Source organism: Tenebrio molitor, chromosome 3 (genome assembly GCF_963966145.1).
Source record: "Tenebrio molitor chromosome 3, icTenMoli1.1, whole genome shotgun sequence".
Classification (NCBI taxonomy): Eukaryota; Metazoa; Arthropoda; class Insecta; order Coleoptera; family Tenebrionidae; genus Tenebrio; species Tenebrio molitor.
In genome coordinates, this window is record NC_091048.1 from 27,104,614 (window position 1) to 27,119,283 (window position 14,670).

Sequence of the window (14,670 nt, forward strand, 5' to 3'; positions counted from 1 at the left end):
AACTGTTGGACATAACCACACTTTTGTGATTTTTTGTGCGTGGGGGTCGGAAGTGATTGTAATTTGTGAGAATGACCGCCCATTTCTGTTTTTTGCGATTTTTTAAAATTTATTCATGATGACAAGCATAGACTAGTTTGCAATTTGCATTTTTTCTCGATTATTATGAGATGATTGCTCGGTCGGTAACTTCAACTTGCTTTGAAGTGTCAATTTCCTCGATGGATCTTTAAATCGGCGTCTCTTCATTAAAGTCTATTTGCATTGATGAAATGCCAAAAGTTTAATCCCCACAGTCACAGTCGGGGGATTATAAAATGAAAACAAATCAATAATCCTGAATGTGCGTTGTGTGCGCAGGCGCGCAGTCCGCACTCTCCAAAACATCAATTTGACACAAGAATCGGTGGAAACTCGGGTCTAAATAGAATCACAAAAATAGAATTGTCGTCCCAATCTGAGTGGTGCTAATAAAATGTGTAAAAGCGTCGACGAAAGATCGCCTCAATGTACAAAATGTACGTACGGGAAGTTCGTTAATACGTAGACGGCGGTCTTGATACTTGACAATTTTTTTAAAACCAAAAACTAGTCGCTTTAAATCGAAATAATGGGCTCGCCGTCGATTCCAGCTCTACTAGTCACAGCAAACGTAGGATCGATATTTGAAGACGTGAGTAACGAGCAGAGGCCCTCCTTGGGTATATAATTTTTGAGTTTCAGCCGTCTGAAATGCTCAAGATTTGGACAGAAGAATTTCTATCGACCGTCACGAAATTGGACCCGAAATTCATCGCCCTACACTGCCAGGAAGTCGGCGGAAAAAACTACGAGAACAGCATGAAACACGTCGAGCATTTCGTCAAGTTGCTCATGTTGAGCAACGAGTTGAGACTGTTTGACAAAATCAGGGTATTTCTGGACGAGGATTACAGTTCGGCCGAAAATTTCACTGTTATACGCCCGACCGCACCTAAATTGCATTTTTAACGCTGACGGTTTCAGGCTCTGGGTAATCTCTATTTCATTCACGAGTCGCTCGAGAACGTGCTCATTTGGGATTTCAACGATCTCAAATTCGTACCGGTGGAAGGCAAGGAGATCAATTCGGGCAACATCGAGGCTGTGGTCACCAAAGAGAAAGCCAAATTCCCCCAGGATTTTTTCCCCGAGGTTGGTACTCCAAAAGTCACCAACTCGCCTCTCCCTAACCTCACTTTGCAGTGCAAATGGTCCAGAAAGGGGTTCATGCGGACGCGCTGGTCGCTCCAAGGCACCGTTCTCGACCTGATCAACATCCACTTGTTCCACGACGCCTCCAATTTCATCGCCATGGAGTCCTACCCCTCGGTCTACTGCAAAAACCGGCGTCGAGCCCTCGAACACACCCTCCAAAGATTCCACAATGACACGTACGGCAAGGCTCCGTACTTCGTTTTCGGCGATTTCAATTTTAGGACAGACACTGAAAGTGTCATCAAAGTACGCACCCAACCTCGCTTTTGCAAATACGTGAACGCCGCCATTTTCAGAAACTGACGGAAGGTCTGACCACCACCAGACTGCAGAACAACAAGAATAACGATCACACCAAGCTGCAGTTCGCCAACGAGGAGAGCGAACTGGTATTGACCGTGGGCAAGAAGGAGTTCAACCACTTGGACCACCAGAAGGTCTTCCTGACGCCGTCGCCTACCTGGGTAACCACTTAATACCTCAGCCACAAAACGACGAGAAACTAAAATATCGTTTTATTTGTTTCGAGCTGGGCGAGATCTGCGCTTTTGACAGATGTAGTCGAGCGGTGCGCCCTCTACAACACACTTACCGACACTGTAATTGACGGTTTGACTTGAAGGTTATTTTTGTTGCAGCTGAAACCGTTCGATAAGGAACTGGAAGCTTTTGACAAGTACCTGACCGAGTACCCCATAACGTTCCCGCCGTCTTACCCGTTTGAGGAGAAAATCTTGCACGCTCGGAGTTACATGCAGACAAGATGTCCAGCTTGGTGTGACCGCGTCCTCATGAGTCACACCGCCAAGCAGCTCGTCAGCGAAGACGATAGGGTCGAATACGGTCTGATAGGGTTGGACACGTGCATGGGAGACCACAAGGTATGTCGGTTGCTCAACACCACCTTTGGGACGTTTCCCGTATGATTTCGTTTTTCTCTCTGTGATTTGTGCAGCCAGTTTTTCTGGATTTTCACATATTGGTAAACGAATAAGGTATTTCATTCTGCCTTGTGTTTGTTTGGTAGTTAGTTTGGAGGAGTTGTAGACGACCTTGAGGTAGACTCACACTGGCAAAAATCACCTAACCTAAAAATCGACCGCCGAGAGCAACCCCGACCCGGCGTGCATAAAAAAATGTTTGTTTTATCGTGCCCGTTGGGTTGGTCGTGTCGGGTGGGTTGCGCTCGGGCGACAGCAGCGCCGTCCGACGGCGCCCCGCGAGGTAAAGTCCGATTTGCCGTCGCAAATCGGCCTTTATCCCGCTCTTCCGTGGCTAATGCCCCCTTGTGTCCTTGCAGCCGGTTTACCTCCGTCTGGAGCTGAGAACCAATTCAGGTACGGTTAAATGTTGCGATCACGCCCCTTACGAATGCTTGCCTGCTACTTGCCAGTGTTGCCAGACTTTCGCTTCCGTAACCATAAACGTAGTAGACATGAGCGATTACAGCAGAAGAAAGAGTTTCTCGAACGTGACGATCGATTCGAAACTGCTGCACGAACCGATCACCAGAGACATGCTCTCGCACGAGCCGTACACGCCGGAGAGCGCCGAATCGCGCTCCCCGGTCCCCGACGACAAAGACAAGCACCTGACCAAGAGCGAGTCGGTGTCGGCGGCGCAGCTGAAGAGCCGCCTCGAGTACATCCTCAAGCTCGAGCGCAAGTTCCCGATGACCAGGTCGGTCTCGGCGAACGTCGAGGTCAAGGGCTCCAACGAAAACTTCTTCAGGAACAGGGCCATGTCGGAGGTCCCCAAAGTCAGGAAGATGAGACTGATCTCGACGACGAGCTCGGGCTCGATGCACCGCTACCAGAGCCACCACAGCTCGTCCGACGAGGACTGGTACGAGTACGAAGAGACGGGGAGCGCGAGCAGCGAGGGGGCGATAGAGGAGTCCGACGAGAAGAAGTCGGAGATATTCAACGACTTCCGCACCGGTACAGACAAGTTCAAGGAGAAGAGGCGCAACCGGATGAATTGCTGCTGTGTGATGTGACGCGCTGCATCCGTGGCTGTTCTTGTTGTCCCATCAGTTTATTTTTAGTTTAGTGCTTGTGTTTGAAGTGCACGCTTCTCGTTGATTTTTTTTCTTTTTCGTAGATGTTGATTTGCTCAAATTGTTGGAATTTTTAGTAACGATGGCTTTTTTTGAAACAGGCCTGAGCTTGAGTGCGACGAATAGTTTAAAATTAGCGGACACTAAAGTGACGAGAGTTCAGGAAAAGGTGGATCCACGCACGAGATATATTTACATCCAAAATATCGATAATCCCGTTAAGATATTTAGAGAGACCGCCGTCTAAAGATGTAGCGCTGCACGTCCTCCACCGGACCAACACACCCGGAGCAAAAATTGGTCCTTCAGTTGAGCCTCACATGCCAAAACTTGCCACTCTAATACGTATCTGGGTACATTAGCCGACCATTAAAAGACATGATCACCTCATATCAATCAATAAGGGTAAATCACCGGTTTTCCTTCGAAATTCAGTTATGTTATGGCTGTGTCAGTAAGGTTTTTTTTGTCAGTCGATGTAAGGGAAATTTTTATATTCGATTAGTCGGGATTCGAACCGGCGCGACAGATCCCACGCCGGGGTTCGAGTCCCTAGTAAATGTGCGCATTGGTGTGAAATATATGTTTATATATTGGCCGATAAATGTACTTACATCAAAACGGAGCCCTTAAACAAACAAAAATTTAAATATACTAGTCACAAATACTTAAAAAGATTTATTTAATTTTTTGTTTATAAATCACATTTTTTATATATATAGTTATGTATTTTAAGTATAAAATTTTGGACAAATTCGAACCAAATGTGAACCTGCAACAGTTGAAAAAATGTGCCACAGCCGTAACGACTCGGCACATTTTTATTCGTCTTTAGTCAGTCATTATAGTCATTTTTTCGATACAACAATGTTCATTATTATGTGTTAAATACGTATGTTTTTCTTAAATTAATGTTGTAAATTGTCGTAAGATTATAAACAAAAAATATAAACACTTGAATGGTTTGTACATTTTTTTTTCATCGAAAGAGAAAAAAACAATCGCGAAATTGTATTTACACAAATCTATACATAACAAATACAACAGACTAAGTGGAGCGACCCAGTACCTACCAACATGAAAAAACAAAAATTCAGTCAAATTATTATGGGAACAGAAAGCGATGCCTCTGAAAAGAACACGTGATTAGTAAAACCTCTTATTTTTCTTCTCTTGGTGCTTCTGGTAGAACATGATGCCCAAAACCACGCATGCCACCACAGCTATACTGCCGATCAGCATCAAAAGAAAGACTTTGACGCCCGAGAGCGAGGACGGTTTGGGGTCTTCGACGTGGTCGCGAGGGGGCTCGAAAAACGTCGCCGAGGGCAAAATATTGGATCGGTCTTCGTCGCCCTGAGGCTAAAACAAACATGATCGCGTGGGGTCAAAACACAAAAAAAAGAATTTTACATCGTCGGGCATGTCCAGTTCAAACAGTCGCACGGACATAATATCGTGGTTGTCCGACAAGTCGCCGGTGGTGGCCGACGCCCCTAGATAATATCCCGTGGGGAGCTTCACCCCCTTGACTTGGAAGCACTCCTTCCACGCCGCTTTGTTTTCAATATCGGTGGAAACTGCAACTGCGGTGTTATTGGTGTTTTACAAAGCGCCAGAGACCCAACCTGTGAGTATGTCTTTTTCGTATCTGACGGCGATGTGCGTATCGTAATCCAAGTTTCTGAATTTGGCCTCACACCCGGCCAGCTGCGTGTGCGTGCCGTCCCTGTCGTGGTCGTAGTGCAAAGTCCCGTTGTTGACCATCGCCGAGATGTACGGGTGTTGGTGCTGGAATTGCGATTAGGTGCGTCTCGATCGGGCCGAGTACTTACGTTATGCGGTCCATTGTGGTTGCTGTACGTGTCCAGGATGATCGCGAGTCCTTGGAAGAAGTCGTTGTTGCCGAAAACGGGACCCTCCCGCATGCGGTCTTTGGCGTACCAGATGACGAAGCCGTCGCCGAACAGGTCCTTCCCCTTACCGTGAACCTTGAAGTGGACTTGCAGCTCCCAATTGCGCACGTTCACCGGCTAAGAATAGTAGGAGAGGTTAAAGGGCGCGGATGACGTTGTGGACGGACGTACCACCGAGTTCCAGATCGCCCCCACCTTGCTTTGGAGGTCCGATGTCAGGCGGATGTAGTTGGGGGTGACTATCGTGCTCCCGGAAAACTGCCAGAACGGGATTTCTATCCCGGAACCTGGAAGAATGGGATCAGGGGGAATTCTAACCTAGAAAATTGTCTACCGTAGTATGGCTTGATGAGGCTGTGCTCTCGTTTCATGAAGTCTTTAGTGTTCCACTCGGCGTTTACGTAACTCAAGAAACATAATAAAAGACCGACGAATTCGTTAAATAACATCTTTGCGGTGTTTACGTTAATTTACCGGACTTGCGGGACTAGTGGCGGTTGACGTATTCACAATCTGACATATTCTGTCGCCAACATGACAACACCAGAGAATAAAGTCACTAGATATACGTCCAAATCTCACGGTCCAAATTCTCTACGGTACAAATGGAATAGAATGAGATTTTAATATTCTAAAACCTCATTCTATTCCATGGATATATCTAGTTTCAGTTTCAATTTGTCAGTAATGTAACTTATTTATCAATTGCTCTTATAGTCGTAGAAAAAATGTAGTATTCTATTCGCGGATGTCTATTACTCGTTCGGATGAATTACGCCACTCGCCAACGGCTCGTGACACATAATCACCCTCCCATCATTATTCGCTCATTGAATAATACAGGACGTTGTAGGTATATGTATGGTTGGCTTCAAAAAAAAAATGGAAACTGTCAGAAAAAGTTTTGTCAGATTTCATTGAATTTTTAGTTTGAAGCGGCCTTTTATAATTTAGGTTAAAAAATTGCACTTATGTGGCAGAAATACTACTGTCAAACAGACACAAATTGACAAATTAAATTTCCAATTCACATTAGGTCAAATTTCATTGCCCGTTTTTTTTTAAGCCAACTGTAGTAATTTTTAAATTTGGCGTACATAAATGACCGTTGAGGGAGCCATATGACGTCATATCAATAAAGGTGATTTTAGCACAAAACCAAACCAAATACCGTTTTCACAAAAACTTTATTAAAAAAATACAAACAAACCGGAAAAAGTACTCTAAATAACACTTTTCCTGGATAACTGTTAACAATTAGGTACAAAATTTCGTAAAGAAATTGTCAGTGGAGTAATCTAAGTTATTCAGTCATTATGTCAATGGTACTGACAACTTGCAAATTTATTTTGTCAGTTGTCATTTATTTAACTTAACAACTAATCCACAACAAATTATAACTTACGACAGTAGAAAAAACCTTACATTACAAAATTAAAAATAAAGATGCATAGTAATCGATACAAACATAAAAATATATTGTCAATAAGGCCACAGGATTTTTCCGTTGTGGCCTTAGAGAACGTCGTTGTTCGTAAAACATCCATTTTCCGACATCATACAAACGTCAACGTCACAGTATCAGCCCTTCTAATGGTTAAAAACGTCGCCGGGCCCGCGGATGGTGAGTACCAATTTGAAATCGTCAGGCCTAACGGTTATTCTTCTCGCGTGTGCCGCGCATAAAGTACTGTCCTCGAACAAGCCCACTAAATAAATTTCGGCCGCCTCTTGCAAAGCCTGAATTGCACTGGACTGAATCCGCAAGTCCGTGGTGTGAGTGCGTTGGTTCTGGAGAATTTCGCGAATGACTCGATAAAAAGACGTTTTTGGGATGCAGTGCTCTAAAGAACGCTGCAAACGCTTGATCGTTTTAATCACGTTACGGTGCGGTCGAAACATTTTGCCGCTTATCGTACAAACTGTTGTTTTGTGATTCTCGTTCTTCTTTGGATTATTCTTGACTCGTCCCATGATTACTACACTCACAAAATTTCAAACTCGCGTTAAACTAATAATCGATCATGCACATTAGTAGTTCCGACGATTAACTATTATGAAGACTTGACGAGAAGCGTTACAAACTATCAACGGCTCGCCCTTAACCTAAACAACAGAATGGCAAGCAATTCGCGCCCAAAGACCCAAAACAAACCTGGTTCTTTGACCTCTTTTATGTTGGCTACAGTGAATTTAAATTCGAAAGGTGCGTGGACAAGATATGGAATCACAAAGCACACAGACACACAAAAATTGCTTACTTATTACGCAAGAAATTAACTTATTTGTTGGTTTATGGTTTGTTGCATTGAAATCCTCCGCTATACACTTTTTCATATTTGAAAATCTCGTTGATCGCGTACTGTGTTTAGGACTTCCTGTGAACTCAAATGACAGGCATTGATGCCAACGATTTGTAATGAACATTTTCCACGGATGGGCGTGTTGTTGTGCTGTGTTATCGATGTTTTGTTAACGTTATCAGGGTAGTCCCCGCAAAGATGGGTTTCAAAGATAGGACTTATCTTTATTTCGTCGTGTTGATATTGTTCAGTGTTTTTGTGATAAGCGCAGGTAAATAGTGCAAAATTTGAATAAGACTGGTTGGGTAGGCGGGGTCGAGCATGTTACTCATTTGTTTTCGTAATTTGACGATCACGAATTTCCCAATTTTTTTCAGTTACGGCATATTTCCTAGTCCTCAGTAATAACAAAAATAAAAAAAGTTAGTATTAACCTCCTTTTCATCCATTAATACAAATAACCACTAAACAATTGATGTTAACGTCGCAAAAAAAAAAATTCGATGGGTGATCCATTTCAGGCCAGAATTTTTGGAAAATCACCAAATTTGATGTGGAACAAAATGAAGATAAACGCATCAAGATCGTTTGGTGCACCGTCAACCTCCAGGAAACCTACAAGTGCGGCAACTTCTCGAGGGCCAACGACCGCGACAGGATCCGAGTCGGCTACGACCATTTCAGAATCGAGTGCAGACAAGTCAGTTGTTTCTAACCTCAAAATCGCTCGAAATAACCGCGGGTTTGCAGGCGTCTAACAAGGATGAGTGCATGAGCTTGCTCGACCAAGGGGAGGCGACGGTGACGACGTTGGACGCGGGCCAGATCTTCATAGGGGGGCGCTACAACAGTCTGGTGCCCATCGCCCAAGAGGTGCTCCCGGACAACATGCTGGACTACTATGCTGTAGCCGTAGTCAAAAAGGAGACTCTCCCAGATGTGCGCTCCTTGTTCGACCTGAGAGGCACCCGAGCGTGCTTCGCCGGCGTCGAGACCATCGCCGGATGGGTGGTCCCCATTTACACGGTCGGTCCTCCATTACAGCAGCCCCACAAAATCTAACCGTATTTTTTAGCTGATGACTCAAGGCGGCATGGAAATCATCGACTGTAACAACCACGTCAAGTCGGCGACGAAGTTTTTCGGTCCTTCATGCGCAGTCAATTGTTTGACAGATAAGTTCAATCCGATCGGCGACAACTCCGACAGATTGTGCCAACTGTGCATAGGTAGAATCCCCGGGGGGCGGTGCACCAGCTCCGATCCGTACGCCGGGTACGAGGGGGCATTCCGGTGCCTGCAAGAGGCAGGGGACATCGCGTTTTTGAAACACGACACCATCACGCAACTCCTGGCGGGGCACGAATTCTGTATGTTAAAAGAAGAAAAAGAAAACTTGTTCTAATCTCGGTTTGCAGTTTCTATTACCAAAGACTCGTTCGAGTTGCTTTGCACGGACGGCTCGCGCAGACCAGTCGACGATTACTTGTCTTGCAACTGGGGTCGCGTGCCTTCGGACGCCATCGTCACGTCGTCGGCTGTGTCCTTCGAGGATCGTCGGAAGTACCAACTGTTCCTGGAAAAAGCTGGTGAACGGTACAAGTACGTCGGTCCGGACCGCGACTATCAGGACACGCGACATGACGGTAGAGAGCCCCAGTACGACCAGTTCGGCAACAAGATCGAGGAGCAGTACGACCAGTACGGCAACAGGGTGAACGAGGAGAATCGGCAGGATCAAGACAGGAATCGGGGGTCGGAGTACGGGAACAGGAACGAGGAGGGTCGCAGCGGGACCGAGGCTCCGGAATACGACCAGTTCGGGAACAGATTGTCGCGGTACAAGAGACAGAATTTCGGGAACTTCGGGGGGCAGAGCAGGCCCCGATACGAGGGCGACTACTACGGCCCCGGCAATCGCAACGATTTCAACAGGAACAGAAACGAATCGTCGCACCGGGCGTACGTCCCAGACCCCAGCGTCATCTACGGCGGGGGGTACGACCAGAACGTCGATCCCTACCAGGACGGCAGCTTCGACCGGAACAGGGATCAATTCGAGAGCAACATCACCGTGCCGGGGCCCCCTGACAGGGACGAAAACGGCACCCTCTACGAGGTCTTCAGCTTGTTCGGCATCTCCCGACGGTACAAGTACCGCATCAATCTCCTCTTCCAGGTGATCACCCCCACGGTCTCCCAAAATGTTGCTGACTAATTCTGTTGCAGGACACGGCCAGAGGCATCGCCCCCCTCAACGAGAATCTCCAAACCTACTCGAACTTCTTGGGCAACGCCATGACCTACATCATGGGGATCAGAGAGTGTCCCGTCAACAGGATGACCTTGTGTGTCACATCGGAAGTCGAAAAGGACAAGTGCGTCAAGATGAAGGTAGGGGGCGCGGCAGAGAGGAAAAGCATTAAGGTTCTCGATGATAAACTCATTGTTCATTTTTGAGACTCCAAATTAAAAGAGAGGACATTATCGACAAATGCCGTGAGTGTGACAAAAACAAAAGTATACACAATTTTACGGGATGTTTGTATCGCGTCGGAGAGATTAACTTGCATAGACTCCAAATTAAGTGAGATGGAAATATAGGCGCAACCGTTGTCGTTTCCTTTTATAATCGAGAACCTTAGAAAAGCAGTAGTTGGGGTCCAAAGGACCAAAGGGGTATTTTTATTCCCGTTAGATTAAGAATTATTGAAAATCCCGATGGACTGAAGTGAAAATAAACAAGGTGTTGCCATGGTAACAGAGAACTGTCACTGTCAAATGAAATGTCAATGTTAAGTCAAGAGTCAGAGAATTTTATTTCTTTTCAACTATTTGACGTTTCCCGCAGACGGCCTTGAAGGCGCAGCTCCTGAAGCCCGAGATGGAGTGCTACAAGGGCCATTCGCAGATCCACTGCATGCAAGCGGTCAGGTCGGGTCAAGCCGACGTGACAGTGTTGGACGCCAGCGACGTGTACACGGCGGGGCTGCGCTACGACCTGATGCCGTTCATCAGCGAAGTGTACAACCTGAACGAGCCGGAGTCATACGTGGTGGCCGTGGCCAAAGAGTCGGACCCCTCCACCGAATTGACCTATCTGAGAGGTAACAAATTTGTGGGCGGCACGACGTGGAAGTATTCTACTTGCGAGTTGCAGGGAAATACACGTGTCACGGGGGCATCAACACCGCCGCCGGCTGGGTGTACCCGCTGGCCTTCCTGATCAGCAACGGGTGGATCCGGCCGTACGGCTGCAACAGCATCCGCGCCGCCGCCGAGTACTTCAGCAAGAGCTGCGTCCCCGGCGCCCTCAGCAGCGAGTACAACACCGGAGTCCCGTACGACAATATGTGCGACCTGTGCCACGGCGCGAGCTACCGCTACTGCCGACGGGACGCCTCCGAGGACTACTACGGCCACACCGGGGCCTTCCGGTGCCTGGTGGAGGGCGGCGGGCAGGTCGCTTTTGTGACGCACGTCACCGTCACGCAGAACACCGGAGGGAAGCGCGAGGAGTGGTGGGCGAGGGACAACCTGAACGACGACTTCGAACTGCTCTGCCCTGACGGTGAGGACTGTGACATTTGCGCGTTTCGCCTTATTACCGAAGCGCGGTTTCAGGAACGAGGGCGGAGATCAACGAGTACGAAAAGTGCAATCTGGGGAAGGTCAAGGCCAATGCGATTGTCACGCGGGGGGGTTACGGGTACAACGACACTCACGTCAACGCCTTCATCAATCTGTTCTTGTACGCGCAGACCTTCTACGGGAGGAGGACCACGGACGAGTTCAGGTAAGCGCGGAGAGAGTCTGTCGTCGCAAGCGTAACGCTCCCGTCAGTTTCAGCATGTTCTCGTCGACGCCCCCCTACACCGACCTGATATTTCAAGACGCGACCACGCAATTGAAGGTCGTTCACCCCTCCAAGAGACATTACGCCGAGTATTTAGGTGGCGATTTCCTGAGGGCGCGCAGGATCGTAGATTGCCACGCAGGAAGTGCCTCAATAAGTGCCTCCATCACAACGCTTATCATTACGAGCGTTCTCGCTCTCGTTGTTGTTAGAGTCTAAGCTGTCGAGGTTAAGTTATTGAACTGTCAAATTTTGTAAGTTTTATTTTTATATGTCGTACAAAGTACAACCCGTCCAGTTTTTGATAAGAATTTTTATACAGTGTATTTTAATATTTAACAGATGTTTTTGTGATTGAGTTGTGTAACTTTCCGTCCAAAGATGTAAGTCATCTTGATGTTAAAACCAGACGATTTTTTTATGTACAAGAAACAGATTATAAATTGATACGAATTGCTCTAGTTTCAATTAAAGTGAGACACTCCCCAGTCCAACCCGAGCGAAAGTCAATTAGAATTACTTAAAGGAAATGAAGTCAAACCGGTGTACTTTATTAGTCATCGGCGCGCTCCTCCTTCTCTCTCACACCCGTTCCTTTGCAGAAAAGGTGTCGGCCGTATCTCGAGTGGTTCTTATCAGCATGGCAAATAGTAGTTACAGAACGGTGTACGCTTTCGCCAGAGAAATGCATCCGAAGACCGTGAAAGAGGACATCCTGTACGGAACTGCGGGTTTCAGGGCCAAGTGAGTGAATCAGCCGATTCCAGTTTTGAGGTTATGTCAGATGGCAGCTGTGCGTAACGATGTGTCTGTCGCAGGGCCTCCACTTTGGGGTACGTCATGTACAGGATGGGGCTCCTGGCTGTGCTCCGGGCGCGCTACAAGAGAGGTGAGTGGGAATTTGAGAGCGGCGAGGTTTGACTGTGGGCTTGCAGCCGCGATCGGGGTTATGATCACCGCCTCGCACAACCCGGAGCCCGACAACGGGGTCAAGCTGGTGGACCCCATGGGGGAGATGCTGGAGCAGAGCTGGGAGAAGTGGGCCACGAAATTTGCCAATGTTGGGTGAGCGATCGCCGGCAGGAATGTCGCGTTATCTTATCAGGGGGGCCTCTTTAGTGACGACCAACTCGAGGAGACCATCAACGAGATAATCAAGGAGTACGACATTCCGATGACCGATCGCGTGGAGATTGTCGTGGGGAAAGACACCCGGCCGAGCAGCCCCAGCCTGTCCAAGTCGGTGATGGACGGGGTGTTGGCGTTGTCGGGCAAGCCCGTCGACTACGGCATCGTCACGACCCCCCAGCTGCACTACTTCGTCGCCTGCAAGAACACCAAGCGCGTGTACGGCGAGCCGACTGAAGAAGGCTACTACGCCAAGCTGACCGGGGCGTTCAAGAAGCTGAGGGGCGAGACCTACACCAACGGCAAATACAGAAACCGGCTCCTGTACGACGGCGCCAACGGCGTGGGCGCCAAGAAGATCAAGTACTTTCAGGAGCTGCTGGGCAACAGGCTCAAGATCGAGATGTTCAACGACGCCATCATCGGCTCGGGCAAGCTGAACCACCTGGTGAGAGGGCGCGCCGCCTCGACAATGACAAATCGTTGAACTTTCCAGTGCGGAGCCGACCACGTCAAGTCCCAGCAGAAGTTCCCGACCGGGGTGCCGGTCGAGTCCGGCGTGCGCTGCTGCTCCGTCGACGGAGACGCCGACCGGCTCATCTACTACTACATGGAGGAGAACAACTTTCACTTGATGGACGGCGACAGGATGGCCACGCTGATCGCGTCCTATCTCAAAGAGGTCCTCGAGAAGACCGGGATCGAGCTCGACCTGGGTCTGGTCCAGACGGCCTACGCGAACGGCGCCTCCACCGATTACATCGCCAAGAAGCTTCGAGTGCCGGTGGCGTGCGTCTCCACCGGAGTCAAACACCTCCACCACAAGGCACTAGACTACGACATCGGCGTCTACTTCGAGGCCAACGGGCACGGCACAGTCGTCTTCAGCAAAAACGCCAAAGACAAGCTCAAGGAGACTGCCAACGACAGCAGGTAGGCCAGTGGCGGCTCGTGCCGATTGTAAGTGGGGGCACAGGAAAAATGAAATGAGAAGTATCTGACGAGCAGAATTTCTTTCAGACAAGCCTGAAGTTTTCATTTCAGACAATGATGTTACAAAGAATTATGTTTGCATCCAGCTTTTTCGGACGTAGATGACAAGACTCGCTGCGGTCGTGCGCGTAAACTTCCCATTTCTGAAAAGACATTCTTAGTGTTGCAGGCGAGCGTCGCACGGCCGCGGAGACCCTGCTGAACCTGATCGACTTGATCAACGAGACCGTGGGGGACGCCATCTCCGACATGCTGCTGATCGAAACGATCCTGCACGCGAAAGGGTGGGACATCCAGGAGTGGGAACGCGCCTACACCGATCTCCCCAACCGCCTGATGAAGGTGACGGTGGAGGATCGCACCGTGATCACGACGACCGACGCCGAGAGACGGTGCGTCACCCCCGAGAGCTTGCAACCGGAGATCGACGCTCTGGTGGCGAAGTACAAGAGAGGGAGGTCGTTCGTGAGGGCCTCGGGGACAGAAGATATAGTGAGAGTGTACGCGGAAGCGTCCACTAGAGAAGAAGCCGATCAGCTGGCCGTGGAGGTGGCCAAGAAGGTGCACGAGCTGGCCGGGGGCACCGGAAACCCTCCGGAAATCTAAGTGCAATAAATCTTTACGTCGACTGTTACTTTTATGTTTATTTTATTACGATTGTGGCGGGTCCGGGGCCGGATTTGATCCGATCCGGAGCCGGACCTGGTCTACTTACGCGTGCCATCTGTAGTTTGCCTCTGCAGAGTGGGTCACCGAACGATGGCAATAATAGCGACAATTGGTCTAAAAGCAACTCGGCTCGCTCTGCATTTTTCGAGTCAATATACGTATTGTTTTGTGGCACTATTTGTTGTATCACCGGACGAGGGTGGCTGTCCTCACGTTATCTTGCCTTATCGGAGGCTGGGCCTCTTTTGTGTTGTACAAATTTTTGAAATATAGTAGCTTTATCGACTGTTTGATGTTTGTGCTGTCCGTACACGGCATCGCTGGTGTACTTAATCTTCACGAGTGGGCAGAATTGTAACCATTCCACTAGACTTGTAATCCTAGTAGAATTTGAATTTGTTTTTCGACACCGACTGCCACAAGAGAATTGAAACCAAATCGGCTTAAATTATTTTCAGTCTTTATACTTTTAATAAACGGTTTATGTATATTGGCGTTTGTTTTTTCGGC

The 14,670-nt window shown here is 48.2% G+C and overlaps 4 protein-coding genes across 11 annotated transcripts; 3 read left to right on the forward strand and 1 right to left on the reverse strand.

The window, feature by feature from the left end:
• Window positions 1-51: 51 nt before the first annotated feature.
• 5PtaseI (inositol polyphosphate-5-phosphatase A) lies at window positions 52-4,260 on the forward strand. 6 transcript variants are annotated; one of them, XM_069040674.1, is made up of 9 exons: window positions 52-673; window positions 724-954; window positions 1,006-1,173; window positions 1,225-1,482; window positions 1,533-1,700; window positions 1,875-2,117; window positions 2,192-2,231; window positions 2,537-2,573; window positions 3,397-3,469. In XM_069040674.1, exons 1-7 carry the CDS (start codon window positions 611-613, stop codon window positions 2,228-2,230), a joined length of 1,170 nt encoding a protein of 389 aa, XP_068896775.1. In that variant the 5' UTR covers window positions 52-610; the 3' UTR covers window position 2,231; window positions 2,537-2,573; window positions 3,397-3,469. The 6 variants fall into 6 exon arrangements, with proteins under 6 accessions (XP_068896775.1, XP_068896773.1, XP_068896772.1 ...); XM_069040672.1 differs by lacking the exon at window positions 2,192-2,231 and having other exon boundaries at window positions 3,397-4,260; XM_069040671.1 differs by lacking the exon at window positions 2,192-2,231 and having other exon boundaries at window positions 2,537-3,540.
• Window positions 3,959-5,740, reverse strand: LOC138125404 (vesicular integral-membrane protein VIP36). Its single transcript, XM_069040691.1, has 6 exons — window positions 5,546-5,740; window positions 5,383-5,498; window positions 5,131-5,328; window positions 4,924-5,086; window positions 4,709-4,875; window positions 3,959-4,657 (listed from the first exon to the last, which is right to left on the reverse strand). Exons 1-6 carry the CDS (start codon window positions 5,658-5,660, stop codon window positions 4,442-4,444), a joined length of 975 nt encoding a protein of 324 aa, XP_068896792.1. The 5' UTR covers window positions 5,661-5,740; the 3' UTR covers window positions 3,959-4,441.
• A 1,870-nt stretch (window positions 5,741-7,610) lies between these two features.
• Window positions 7,611-11,823, forward strand: Tsf2 (transferrin 2). Of its 2 annotated transcripts, none has more exons than XM_069040668.1 (10): window positions 7,611-7,785; window positions 8,036-8,214; window positions 8,265-8,540; window positions 8,590-8,884; window positions 8,933-9,693; window positions 9,744-9,908; window positions 10,366-10,621; window positions 10,675-11,085; window positions 11,139-11,310; window positions 11,358-11,823. In XM_069040668.1, exons 1-10 carry the CDS (start codon window positions 7,713-7,715, stop codon window positions 11,587-11,589), a joined length of 2,820 nt encoding a protein of 939 aa, XP_068896769.1. In that variant the 5' UTR covers window positions 7,611-7,712; the 3' UTR covers window positions 11,590-11,823. The 2 variants fall into 2 exon arrangements, with proteins under 2 accessions (XP_068896769.1, XP_068896770.1); XM_069040669.1 differs by lacking the exon at window positions 7,611-7,785 and adding an exon at window positions 7,792-7,936.
• Window positions 11,487-14,650, forward strand: nst (phosphoglucomutase 3-like protein nst). Of its 2 annotated transcripts, none has more exons than XM_069040680.1 (7): window positions 11,487-11,624; window positions 11,973-12,114; window positions 12,189-12,259; window positions 12,306-12,435; window positions 12,490-12,946; window positions 12,995-13,431; window positions 13,653-14,650. In XM_069040680.1, the coding sequence occupies exons 2-7, from the start codon at window positions 12,011-12,013 to the stop codon at window positions 14,095-14,097; spliced, it is 1,644 nt and encodes a 547-aa protein (XP_068896781.1). In that variant the 5' UTR covers window positions 11,487-11,624; window positions 11,973-12,010; the 3' UTR covers window positions 14,098-14,650. The 2 variants fall into 2 exon arrangements, with proteins under 2 accessions (XP_068896781.1, XP_068896780.1); XM_069040679.1 differs by having other exon boundaries at window positions 11,615-11,753.
• The last annotated feature ends 20 nt before the right edge of the window (window positions 14,651-14,670 follow it).